This window comes from Mastomys coucha, unplaced genomic scaffold (genome assembly GCF_008632895.1).
Source record: "Mastomys coucha isolate ucsf_1 unplaced genomic scaffold, UCSF_Mcou_1 pScaffold9, whole genome shotgun sequence".
NCBI lineage: Eukaryota > Metazoa > Chordata > Mammalia > Rodentia > Muridae > Mastomys > Mastomys coucha.
In genome coordinates, this window is record NW_022196915.1 from 20,032,639 (window position 1) to 20,046,401 (window position 13,763).

The 13,763-nt window shown below is 36.2% G+C and overlaps 1 protein-coding gene across 5 annotated transcripts in view; it reads right to left on the bottom strand.

The window, feature by feature from the left end:
• Positions 1–13,763, bottom strand: part of Mapk8 (mitogen-activated protein kinase 8) — a 65,321-nt gene that overhangs the window by 21,358 nt on the left and 30,200 nt on the right. For 4 of the 5 annotated variants that reach the window (XM_031362870.1, XM_031362869.1, XM_031362872.1 and 1 more), the window contains exons 2-5: positions 10,113–10,281; positions 8,000–8,129; positions 2,707–2,765; positions 2,466–2,604 (exon numbers count right to left, since the gene is read on the bottom strand). In XM_031362870.1, coding sequence (XP_031218730.1) covers positions 2,466–2,604; positions 2,707–2,765; positions 8,000–8,129; positions 10,113–10,234 — 450 coding nt within the window. In that variant the 5' untranslated portion in view covers positions 10,235–10,281. Of the gene's footprint in view, positions 1–2,465; positions 2,605–2,706; positions 2,766–7,999; positions 8,130–9,689; positions 9,893–10,112; positions 10,282–13,763 lie in introns of those variants that run through there. The other variant, XM_031362873.1, reaches the window with a different exon arrangement.

Below are 13,763 nucleotides of genomic sequence, written 5' to 3' on the forward strand. Positions count from 1 at the left end.
GGTCAGAAAAAACACAGTGACATACTCTATGACAAAGGAAAAACCATGTGAAGCTACAGAGAGTGCTTATGGACCTCATCTAAGTTTTGGAGACTTGAGATCTGTGAGAAAATAACTTCTGCTGTTTCAGATGCCCAACTTATAGTACTATAGACTAACACAACTTAGGAAATGGAAAGATCTTAGGCTTACAAAGCTCTCAAGACAAACAAGCTAGAGTCACGTAGGAAGTGATAAAACCACCAACCAGCTCATTTTTCATATTTAATGAAAGCATTGTCAAAAGTCCATTGGCTTTTTTTTTTTTTCTACAGATGTGGAGAAGCTAATTTCCAAATTCTAATGCACTTAAAGGGCTTTTAAAACTACTAAGAAAGAACACAGAAGTCACAGTATCCTATTTCAAAGCAGTACAGTTACATGTGTAACTGATATAGGACAGATGGCTCAGTAGTTAAGCCTTGCAGATGACCTGGGTTTGGCCTCTACCATCCAAATGACAGCTCAATTAAATCCTGTAAATACAGTTTCAGGGGATCCTACCACCTCTGGAATCCATGTGCCCCATATCCACATGGCAACACACACATACTTAAAAATAATAAAATTTGTAAAAGTGTGATTCTAAAATAGGGACATAAAGTCTAATTATATAAAACTGGCAGGAAAAAAAAACATTATTTCTAACCAGGATTCTACAAAGATACCAATACAATTGTCTGAGAGCTTGGACAACTAAGCTTCTAAACATGGGAGAATGAAGATAGGTTTTTTGCACGAGACCATATACAAAACATAAATTCAAAATGGACCAAAACCTTACAAAAAGAAGCAATGTTGAATTTTTATGACCTCAATTTGGCAGTAGATTCTTATGCAAGACACAAGACCACATGAAATAACAAATATTTGATATTTCATGAAAATTAAAACCATTTACATATTAAGACATCATTAGCAAAGTAAAAACTATATAAATTTATAAATTATGTCTGGTAATGGTTATATATAGAGAGAACTGGAATATATATATAAATCTAAAATATAATAAAGAGGCAAACAACTGATTTAGAAACAAGGGCTTAAAAATACATGTTTTTCAATAATACTGAAATGGCCAACCAACAAATGAAGAGATCCTTGACTAGTTTGGTAGCATGAATGAGAGTGGCCCCCATAAGATCATATGCTTGAATACTGTGCTCACAGTTGGTGAAACTGTTTGGGAAGAGTTAGGAGGTGTGTTGTATAACTGGAGGTGGGCTTTGAGGTTTCAAAAGCTCACATCATTCAAGTTAGCTTTCACTGTGTTGCTGGTGGCAGATAAAGCTCTTGACTATTGCTTTAGTGCTATGCCTGCCTGCCTGCCGTTGCCATGTTCCCCACCATGACAGTCATGGCCTCTCCCTTTGAAACTGTAAGCCCCCAGTAAACTCTCTCCACTATAAGTTGCCTTGGTCATGGTGTTTTGTCATGGCAATAGAAAAGTAATTAACACAACCATTATTAGCCATTAGGAAAATGTTTATCAAAACCCCAATAAAATGCCACTCCATAGCCATTGTGATGACTAAAATGAAAAGATCAGGTACTAAACACTGGCAATGCTGCAAAAAAAAAAAAAAAAAAAAAAAACCAACAACAACAAAAAAAAAACTGGACCATTATATATGGATTCTGGGAATATAAAATTTGAAAAACAGTTTGATGGTTCCTCAAAAAGTGAATACCACATGATTCAACAATCCTACCCAGAAAGACTAAAGAACAAAGATTGAATAAATACTTGTACATGAGTTTTCATAGCAAAACAGTATTTAACTGAAAGGTAGCAACACAAAAATTATCTGTAGAATATTACATATGGAATATTATTCATTCATAAAAGGAAATACTAATACATGACACAGCATAGACACAATAAAAACTTTATACTAAGTCAAAGGAGCCTGACACAAAAGGCCATATAGTATATTATTACATTTATATGAGGTATCTAAGACAGGTAAATCCATTGTCCTGAATTTCCAGGCTCTGAGGAAAGAGACAAAATGAAGAGTGACAATTTAAGGGATATAGTTTTCACTAGATAAAGGGTGATGAAAGTTTTAGAATTTGACATACATGTACAATAATTGTGCATGGACTGCTACAAAATACTTCAGATCGTAACTTGTTTTATGAATTTCACTTCAGTGATTGAAAAGGTAAGAACATGGAGAGCTACAGAGAAGGCTCAACAGTTCAGAGTACTTGCTGCTCTTGCAGAGGACTGAGGTTTGGTTCCCAGTACCCACGTGGCAGCTCACAATTGTCTATAGCTCCTGTTTCAGTGGATTTGATGCCCTCTTCTGGCCTCTGCAGGCACTGCATGCATGTTGTGCACTTAAATACATGCAAGCAAAATACACAAAATTTAAAAAAAAAATCCTTAGAAAAGAACATGGTGATATTTTTCTACTAACCCGATGAATAATTCCAGCAGAGTGAAGGTGCTTGATTCCACACAGCATTTGATAGAGAAGGTAGGACATTCTTTCATGATCTAACTCCATCTGAATCACTTGGCAAAGATTTGCATCCATGAGCTCCATGACTATGTAACTTCATGGGTAGAAAAAGATAACAGCTAAAGTGTATAGCAACAATCTACAGATAGGTACTATCAAAACTTTGTATTAACAGCATTTTAATTACCACACTTACACATCTTGAAATTCTTCTAGGGATTTCTGTGGTGTGAAAACATTCAAAAGGCCAATTATCTGTGGCAAAAGCAAGGAAATAGAAACATTAGAAACTACTTCCTAATTCACTAACAGTTTAAAATCATTCCAGTTTTATACCCAAAGCATAAGTAAACTTATTTATTAAAATTTCATTGCTAGGGAAAACAGAAAAAAAAAAAAAAAGATCAGGCCAGAAGATCTTTTGGACAAATAAAAATGAGTGCTATAAAGGAAATACAGAAAAATACCATATTTGTTCAAGCTCACAGGTTCTTAAACCAAGTGAACCTTAGGGCTGAGAGCATACTTCAGTGGTCATGTTTACTAGGCATATAGAGTCTCTGGGTACATTTCCTAGCACTGGAAACAAAAAAAGAATAGAATGTATATAAATGTACAACCCAGGTAGTAGCTACTGATTTTGAGGGTGCTGAGGCAAGGGATAAATGCAAGCTTCTAACTTTCTTTCAAGTTTGCTATGAAACTATCCCAAAAGTCTTAGAAACCGGTCTTAGAAATATAATACTTTCTATTTATGAATACTCTATCAAGCTCTTATTTTATTATAAATAGCCACATAATTTGTCAATAAATATTAAGTACTTTCTACTAATTCTTTTTTGTTTGTTTGTTTGTTTTTCAAGACAGGGTTTCTCTGTATAGCCCTGGCTGTCCTGGAACTCACTCTGTAGACCAGGCTGGCCTCGAACTCAGAAATCCTCCGCCTGCCTCTGCCTCCCAAATGCTGGGATTAAAGGCGTGAGCCACCACCACCCAGCTCTACTAATTCTTATACAACTCAGTAGTTCTATGGAATCCCAGTCCTTTCCTTCCTCTTGGTTTTCATAATACTTTACTGTGCCATTTTCTTTTTCTCTTTCTATTTTTGAAGGTTTGTTTCTATTTTGTATATATGAGTGTTTTGTCTGAATGTATATATGTGCACTGTGGATGTTTGGTGTTGTGGAGATGAGAAGTGGGTGCTAGATCACAAAGAACAGTTGCAAGCTACTATGTGGGTGTTAGGAATCAAACTAAGGGCCTCTGCAAGAACAGCAAGTACTCTGAACTGCTGAGCCAGGGCTCCAGCTTCAGTCAAACACACTATTTCATCTACGAGAATATTGTATGTCTCACTGCTGTCCTTAAGCTTTTTTTTTTTAATGTCTATATTATTCTTACATATTATTTGTCTTTTTCTTCAAGAATTTATCTGTACATCATTCCCAAAAATGCAGTACTCAGAGGGTCCTTCTGAGCACCCTCCCTTTTATAATAAAAGGCTCAGTGTGACTCTTTTTCTAGTATTAATACCATAAACTATTTCAAAGAACATTATTCATTCATCAGTCAGTATGTCAATCTTGTTTTCCCATTCCTTCTGTATGCATACAAGCCAAGGATTCTAAAAATCACATCTAGACTATTTATAATTACTTTTAATGCTAGACTGACAGGCTAATCATCTGTATCTTCCTTGCAAATTCATGCTGAATTCATAGACTCTAATGAGAGCATCTACAACTGGCGACTTTAAGTTAATCAGGTCATAAGGCCAAGGCCCTCCTAATGGTAAGATTAGTGGTCTTGTAAGAATAACAAAAAGATCTCTTTCTCCATGTCTATGCATCATGGGAAGACAAAGCAAGAACTGTTTGTTTGCTAGTCAGGAAGAGAATAATCAACAGGAACCAAATCAGCCAGGACCTTATCCAGGACTTCCTAGCCTCTAGAATTTTAAGAAATAATTCTTTTGCTTTTTAATCCACATAGTCTTCTGTATTTTGTGGTAGTAGTCTGAATAGACTAGTACAAGCAGAGTCTTTAACAATAGTTTTCAGCAAATTCAGATGCCATTTTACTATCTATAATATGGGAGAATTATAAAGTATTATAAAGACAGACTTGATTCTATTACTTATCACCCTCAAAATTTAAAGCCAGTAAACCTCCCCAGTGGTCTATCTGAAGTCCCCCAGAGTACAGCACTAACTCATCCATCCTTTTGCTAAATATTAAAACTTGTCACTTTGACCATACTAATTAGTTCCAAACATGTTGCTTTTTTAAAAACAAAAAAACCCAAAACTCTTTCAATGTATTATTTCCTACGTTTGTCATTTATTTACTGAGCTTAATTACCTAAAGATGGACCTCCTTTGTATAGTCCAACATCCTTGGCCTTCAGTTACTGTTCATGGCATTTCTACATTCAGTACACTGTAATAGAATCTCATTCCCATAACAAGTTCATCCCAGACCACAGACGGTCCTTGTTAGAAAGAACTACTTGATCTGCTTTCCTAGGCCAGTATGCAACAATACACTTAATGTCTACCAGTAGTTTAGGAAAAGGAATGTTTCTCTAGACATAATCTTCATGAGGACAGAATGGATGCCATTCATGTATACATTAAACTCTGCTTATAGAAGGCAACTGTCAGTAAATATTCAGAAAAACATTAAGCCAGAAAGGGTAAAATGAATTATTTAAGTTAGAGGGACAACTGTAAATAATCAACCAGATAAAGTATATATATGGGGACCCAGACAAGTAGTAAAATTATTTGTATTAATATTTGAGAAAACCAACAGTACAAGCTAGATATTAAAGGTTAAAGACATGGAAACAAAACTGGGGTTAATGAATGCTTAGAGCTGTTGGGTGTGGGAAGTACAGAGGACAGCAAAAGGACACAGGGTTTCTTTCTTTTTTACATATATTAGTGAACATATCCAACTAACTGAATAGTATTTGAACCACATCTTACTGAGATTTTGTAAGGCAAATGAAAACACAGCTGTCCTATTTTATAATAAAGAAAAACAAGAAATTATCTTAGTCAGACTCAACAGTCAAGGAAAAGTCAAGGAATGATTAGTAGATGGGTTATAACTAGTTATCAAAGAACAAATAATTACCACAACCAAGTAAAAACTTACTAAAAACACTATTTTCCTCTAAGGACATAAAAAAAAGTAACAAAGAATAATAGCAACAGAGGAATAATACAACTAGATATAGAATATAAAGATTTCAAAAAGGTAAAATGCCTCTAATAATAACATGCATATGAACATGAAGAAGAATTAGAGAAAGCTGAATAATTCTGATAGATAAATATGGCAATTTCTACAATATGCTTAACAGTTCTAGCTATTATGAAGACAATCTTAGCAATTCTGGCAAGTGAAACCAGTAAATGTAAAGCTGAAATAAAGATATTATTCCAGAGCAGGTGCATGCATGCATGTGGTTGGGTGGGGGTGGGCGGTGGGGTATAGGGGAGTAGGGAGTTGCCTAAAACTCATAGCCACACTTCACCTTTTATATCTGAAGGTGAACAACAAAAAGTACTATATTTAGTTTTCTCAAACCAACAGGCTGCAATGTGACTTGCTATCAGGACTTTGACAATTACTTGTTAGACAATGAGTCTGAAATAAGGAGTCAAGCCTCAATAGCTATTAGAGGAATCCATCAGACATGCAGCATTTGTGTGCTATGACCTGGTGAAAAGAGAAACTAAAAATTACAAAAACCTTGAAAAGAGTATAGAAACATCATTTCAAGATCATCTGCCCAGAACAGCAAAGCTCTAAAAAGATAAAACATTACAAAATACCCATTATACACCAGGGGTGGCAGAGTGGAGCTGCCATTTGTGGTTTTCACCATATTAATTTTTTTATACTCATCCAATAAACAAAGTATGTGAGTGTCCAGTCTAGACCACTTTAGATGGCTAAGCATATGTAAATGGTCCCTACATTCACCATTTAGCAAATGGAAAAATCTTTTCTGCTACTCAGGGTGAAGGAAGGAGCATTTGAATTGAACAAAGAAAACCTGAGACAACACTTCCACAGCTCTAAAAAAACCCTATGTCCAAACCAGAAGGGGCATGAGCAGCTCTAACAGAAGTAGGGAGCACAGCAGAACTCTGACAGCACCATATCTGGCTCCCACCTGCAACAAGAAAGACCACCATTTCTTCCTTGATATTGAACACTCACTCTGTCAGCCCCTTTTTTCCAAAAAACTTTCACCCCAACTTTAAAAGTCCGTTTCTTCTACTCCTTTGCCTCCATTAAGCCTTCCCAGTGTGCTGAAGCTCACAAAAACTTGCCTCTTGAGATCTCAGCATTTATTGTATGCCCTCTTATCTGACAGCTAAATTATTATTGCTTTGTGGTACGTAATTCACTATAGTTCACCACCATCAAAACATCATAAACTTCCCAAATAATAAGCCTAATCCTTAACATTTATGTATTTCCCAATGGTGATGGATGGTAATACACAAAAGGTTCTACAGGTGGCTAGCTCTCAAAATGTGATGAGCTATACTTTCTACACTAGAAGTATGGAACTCATTACATTTTACAAACTCTTTGGACAATGTCTCTGGCAAGCACTTTCAGTTTAGTGCTTTAAAAAATTGCAATTCTCTCCTAGTTTATGTCCTTCCACTTTGGAAGAACTATTGCATTAAGATATTCCTAAGGAGCTAGAGAGATGGCTCAGTGGTTAAGAGCGCTGATTGCTCTTCCAGAGGTCCTGAGTTCAATTCCCAGCAACGTCATGATGGTTCACAACCATCTGTAATGGGATGTGATCCCCTGTTCTGGTATGTATGAAGAGAGCTACAGTGTACAGTGTACTCACATTAAACAAAAAAAAAAAATTCCAAACACATCAGTATATTTAACGCAAACCTACAACAATAACTGTTTATTTTCAAAATGAATGAAAATTTTATCTTCAACTTAGAAATGTTTTCCTAGTTCTCTGTAAATATTTGTAAAGTTTTTCTTCAACTATTATTATCAGTGGTTATCTGAGTAAAACTAAGTACTGATACCACTTAAAAGAAGTCAGGATCAGGTACAGAGTGGTAGTTTGAATTTTGTGTCCCATTAAATCCCGATGTCCAAATAAAATGGGCATGATTTCATCTCTGTATAGCTTTTTGAAATGTCACCTTTGTGTCTTACAAAAAGATGTAGATGAAATCAATTCTGAATAAAATACTTTTCAAGCAGTACCTCCTTAAGACTCCTACAAATTAAATGCTAGGAAATTATCCAATCTAAATTTCAGAAGACATTTTTTTTTTCATTTGTGAGGGGTGGTAGGAGGATCACCTCAGATTTTAAATAATGTTTCAGTCTAGAGATGCAATTTAAAACCCCTAATATTTTTTAAAAAGCCTGTATTGTATTGAATAAATCTTGATTTCATCTATACCTCAGAACTATCCACTTACATTTTTGTGATTAACACACTTCATAAGAACTAGTTCTCGGTAGGCTCGCTTAGCATGAGTCTGATTCTGAAATGGCCGGCTGAGCTTCTTGATCGCAACATTTCTTTCAAGAATGGCATCATAAGCTGCACTGTAATAAGAAATCAAAAAATAATAAAAAAATGTTAAACACAAATCTCTAAAACCAAATTTACAAACCAATCAAGTAGACTTCTTACTTTTTCCAACTAGACTGTTACCCAAGATCTACTGAGCATATGTGAGCATTAGAACACAAGTTCGTTTTGTCTTTTATTTTTTAAAAAAATTACATTTAAAAAAATGTATGCATTTTGTATGTGCAAATATGTATGTGTATAGATGGGGTATCATATGGAAAACAGAAGATAACTTTTGTTTATTGGTTCCCTCCTTCCACCAGATGGATCCTGCGGAGTGAACTCAGGCAGTAAAGCTTAATGACAGGTTCCTTTCTTTACCCCTTGAGCCTTGCTGCACAAATTATTAGTATCAGTCTAAGGTCTAAATGAGTCCTTCACCTTGCACATCTATCAAGAAAGACAGACTATGTAATCATGACTTCTACTTAAAATATTTAGTAAAGAATTCTGTAGCTGCTCTCTCAAAGGACCCAGTTTTAATTCCCAGCATCCACATGGCAGTTCACAACCATCTATAACTCCAGTTCCAGGGGAACCAGTGCCCTCCTCTGGCCCCAACAAGCACTAGGCACACAAGCAGCGCACATACATACATGTAGGGAAAACACACAGAAAGAGAAGGGGGGGGAATTGTGATATAATTATTGGAGACTATTACAGGGTTTTAAATAGAATACAAGACAATGAGTATAGAAAGGAGACTATGCCGATAATATGTATACATACAAAAGACTAAATAAAAATCACAAATCCTTTAACATTTTGTTTTGGAGGAAGAACTAAAAACTCAAGGTATGAGGACATTAGAAAAGAATAAAAGTCAGTGTTTCCCTCATAGGATTCTATTATTAAATTCTAATAATTATTTTACCACAATTGTTCTGATATGTAAGAGACGTATTATAGGTAAGAACTTCTTTCTCTTGTATTCTCAGAGGTAAGTGTTTCTCTCTTCTATGTATAGTCATTTCACAGTACAGAGGAATGGTACAAAGTGCACTATTTTGTACGCTGTATTAATACTCAGTGCTTACTTCTCATAATGCCTGGCTGACATATACAGCTCTAGTTCATTTTAAATGTTGTACAGTATTTTGCTGTTTTGACTATATCATTTTTTTTATTTTCCTGCTGCCAGACTTGCTGTTTCAACTTTTGCTATTAGAAATAATTTTTCAGAGAATAGCTCTGTGTACATGTATTTGTGGACAGACGCAAGAGCTTTTCTAGAACCTTATAGACATTCTGAATCATAAGCACTCCCAATTTCTTTTAACAGATTTTAAATAAAATTGTTTAAGAAGTAATAAAGATGTAATTATGCTTGGGTATGGCTTAGCATATCTCCAAACACAAGATTATAATGCTAACTTAGTGATTCTATGTCAGTAGCAGAACTATCCTAAGGCATATTTTCTACTTCAATTTATAAAGAATAATGCTCATCTATAAAACCTGGACCTTTTATAGAAGTTAGTTTATAAATCAACTTTAGAATACATGAGTTTTGTAACAGATGTACTACTAACTTTACTCCCCAGGGTAAAGTGGTAAGATTTCTGAAATTCCCGTTTCATCATAGAGCGAAAGTGAAGATTCCATGAGACATCTCACTAATCAGCTACGGGAAACGATGCATCCATGGATGAACAAGGCTGCCACTTCCTCTTCCCTGATATCAGTATATGTCTCTATAGGACTTTGCCCAAGTAAGTATTTAGTCACGATTTACCTATCAAGATAGTAGTGTTGGTTAATAGTTACATCTTTATGAATAATAGTAATAATAACAACAAAAGACCAGTAATCCCCAAGGAAAATTAACACAGTATGGCTTTCATTTACATAGCACTGATTTTTTTTTTTTTAGAGACGTTGATACTTACCAAAGGATCTATATTAAAAAGAGAAGAGGTCAAAACTGCTAGTCATACTTTGAAATGAAAACTTACCACACTATTCCTTGAGCTCCTGAGCCTATAGGCTTTAAATTCTGGTATCGTTTTAGGACTGTGAATGTAGAATCTCCAATCTCTACACTATAAAAATTGTTGTCACGTTTGCTTCTGCTCATGATGGCAAACAATTAGTCTAATGGCTTCATCCAAATATTCACCAAGGCTGCAAAATAAAAGAAAACATGACTTAAGAAAACTATTTTGTATAGTATTAACATCCAAGTCCTTAATCCACTCACCACAGTAACACAGACTGCTAGGTCATCCTCATTAAGAAGAGTGCATCTTAAGAAACAAAGCCATCACAGAGTTTGGTCAGTACATGTTACATGTAAGCAGATACTGACTGACTTTTTTTTTTTTTTAAAGATTTATTTATTATTATATATAAGTACACTGTAGCTGACTTCAGATGCACCAGAAGAGGGCGTCAAATCTCATTATGGGTGGTTGTGAGCTATCATGTGGTTGCTGTGATTTGAACTTAGGACCTTAGGAAGAGCAGTCGGTGCTCTTACCCACTGAGCCATCTTGCCAGCCCCTGACTGGTTCTTTAAAAACATTTTTATTATGATGAACTGTTTTCTAATCTTTAAGTCACTGGTGTAAATGCAAATTTCCTTATAAAAAAATAACGAGAAGCTGGGAAGATAAGCTAGCCAGTAAAGACCTCGTAACATAAGTATGAGGGCCCAAGTTCAAGGTCCAGAATCCATATAAAAAGCTAGGTTAAGTGGAGCACCATGTGCAGTCCCAGTGTGCAGGAGGTAGGCATAGGAGGATCCTTGGCTATCACTGACCATCAAACTTAGCCTTATTAGTAAGCCCCACATCCCAGCAAAACTCAAAACATGTTCTAGAAATCACTATTATCATCATTATTATTATTAAATTATTTTTACAAAGGAAAGCCAGACAGTACATAATATAAGCACATAATACACCTGTTTAACAGACAAGGTTCTTTTATTGTGACAAATCTCTAACACCCAATGATGATATCCTGGTACATTACAATAGTAGAAAGGATAGAAGCAAGACAGGAAACCTACGTAAGGTCAAGAAGGGGAATGGGCCTTCACACACTGATCAAGGAAGAGGAGGGGGCTTCATACATTAGTGCACAAACAATACTCTTCTAATGTGTTTAGGGCATCAAACAATTCATCTTGGTTTTGACCGCAATTCTGTAACCTATCAGATTAAAAGGCAAGGCTTCCCACCTCATTTAAATATTAAACAAATCTCTCCTTTATTATGCAAGTATTCTATTTCAGAATACATGCACTGGGTGTGTAGGTTGGACCTATAATACTGGCTCTCTGGAAGCTGATATAGTGAGGACTATTTAAGCCCAGGAATTTAAGAATAACTTAGGTAACATAAAGACTCCATTTAAAACAAGCAAGACAAACTAAATGCATGTAAGACAACTCTAAGCTACCATTCATTAACCCAGTAAATTACCAATCCAGTGGAATCCAAAGATTTGGAGTGTGTGTATTGCTGGGGAAGAGGCTGGGGGTGTGTTAAGGCAATGATAATAAACTGATACCCAACTGATCATTTTTTTTAGATGATTTATTTATTTTTATTTTATGTTTTTCCTGCATGTGTGTCTGTGTGAGGGTGTTGGTTCTTCTAAAGCTGCAATTACAGACAGCTGTGAACTGCCATGAAGGTGCTGGGAATTGGCTTTTTTTTTTGGTTTTTCGAGACAGGGTTTCTCTGTGTAGCCCTGGCTGTCCTGGAACTCATTCTGTAGACCAGACTGGCCTCAAACTCAGAAATCTGCCTGCCTCTGCCTCCCAAGTGCTGGAATTAAAGGCATCCGCCACCACTGCCTGGCTTGGGAATTGGCTATTATCCTCAAGAATAACAGCCAATGCTCTTAACTGCTGAGCCACCTCTCTAGCCCTCCAACTGACAATTTCTAATGCAAATAATTAACTCAATAAATATCATGGGCAGCCTGGGGCCAGGTCATAATCTATGGTCAGGTCAGATGGAAGGCCTGAAAGATTGCAAGCAAAGCACTGGTATTAGCCTACAGAAGAAAGAAGAACTAGGAGTAGAAGAGGAAAACTGGAGAAGCTACTGTACAGCTCACAAAAGCTCAATCAGCTCTGGCCCCTTTGGCTCTCCTCAGAAACAAGAGTGGTTATTGAGTAGCCCTTCTACTGCAGGCAGACCTGTATGCTTGAGTGCTAAGAGCTTCTAAGCTGACAGACTCAGGAGTCCATAGCTCCAAGCTTGGACAACTGAAGTCTTATGGCTCAAGACTCTAGAAGCCAGAGATACATGGTTCTAAATACCTAGGCTGGGTACTGTATTTACACTCTGGGCTTTACTGGTGGCTTGCTTTTGGCAGCTAGTTTAAGCCCTCAACATATCTGAAGAGGACATTTTTACTATCTCTATGCCTCATATGGACTCAATTTCTAGTATCAATATATCATTATCATCTTCCTTTCTTCCTTTCTTCTCTTCCCCGTTTCCCTATTCTAACAGACAAGAGGAAGTTCAATTTAAGATAGGTAAGAGATTAGTGCTAAAGAAAGTAGGTTAACAAAGAAAGAAGTTGAGACCGGTTCCCCTTCAGAATGAGTTTGGTTTTTTTTTTAAATTGTTTTTGCTTGTTTTTTAAACAAGGATAAGTAGATAGTTGGGCCCTGAGGTGGAAGAGTATTAGGAGTGACAGTACATCATACAGAGGCATCTGATAGGGCAATAAAGGGGGAGGGGGGAGGTGCTGGGAGGGCTTCCCTTCAAAAATCAGGAGAGGAACTTAATTAGAAGAAAGACGCTGTCTTCAGTGGAGAGGCCAATTTTTAAACAATACCAGAAAATCCTGTACTTTAAACAACAGAACACAATATAGGTATACTACCACCACACTTCAGTTAGCTGATATCTAAGCTTCTAAATACACTGCATTCAAAATACAAATATCTTAAACTATTAGGAATGTGGCTCTAGGCTGCTCAACATTAGTTATTTAAAAGAATGCCAACTTTGTCAACTGAGTTAAAACAGGTAGTTTGAATCCATTTTGACACGGAGTGATGAATGATCAATCTCAGCTTGCTTTCTCCTTTTTACGCAGTCAAGGACCCTGGCCAATGTTACTGTGTGACTCCTACATTTAGGGTGAGTCTTCCCATCTCAGTTAATCTAATCTAAAAAAATCCCTCACAGACATATTTAGAGGTTTGTTTCCATAGTGATTCTAAATCCTATCAGGATGATAATCCAAATTATCATGAGATACCCAAATTTTTGGATCTCTGCCCAACTCTAAGAAAGAGATGAACTGATTAGTTTGCTCTGCCTTCTTACTTTTCACATTTATGTTTTTGAGATTATAATTACAACATTTGACTCCTCTCCCCCCACAAACTCTCTCATATACCCCATTCAAATTCATGATGTCTTTTTCATAGATTATATGCTTGCTTATATGCACACACACTCCTAAATATATAATCTGCTCAATCTGTAAAATGTTACTTGTGCTCTTCCCTAAGACTTCTACTCCTTAGTTGCCTGTTGTTCTTTGTCTAGAGTTGAGGCTTTCCCTCTTCCACAATGGTATGTCTACTGGTGTCATCCTCCTTTAGACAGCCACATTGTTGAAACTTCAAG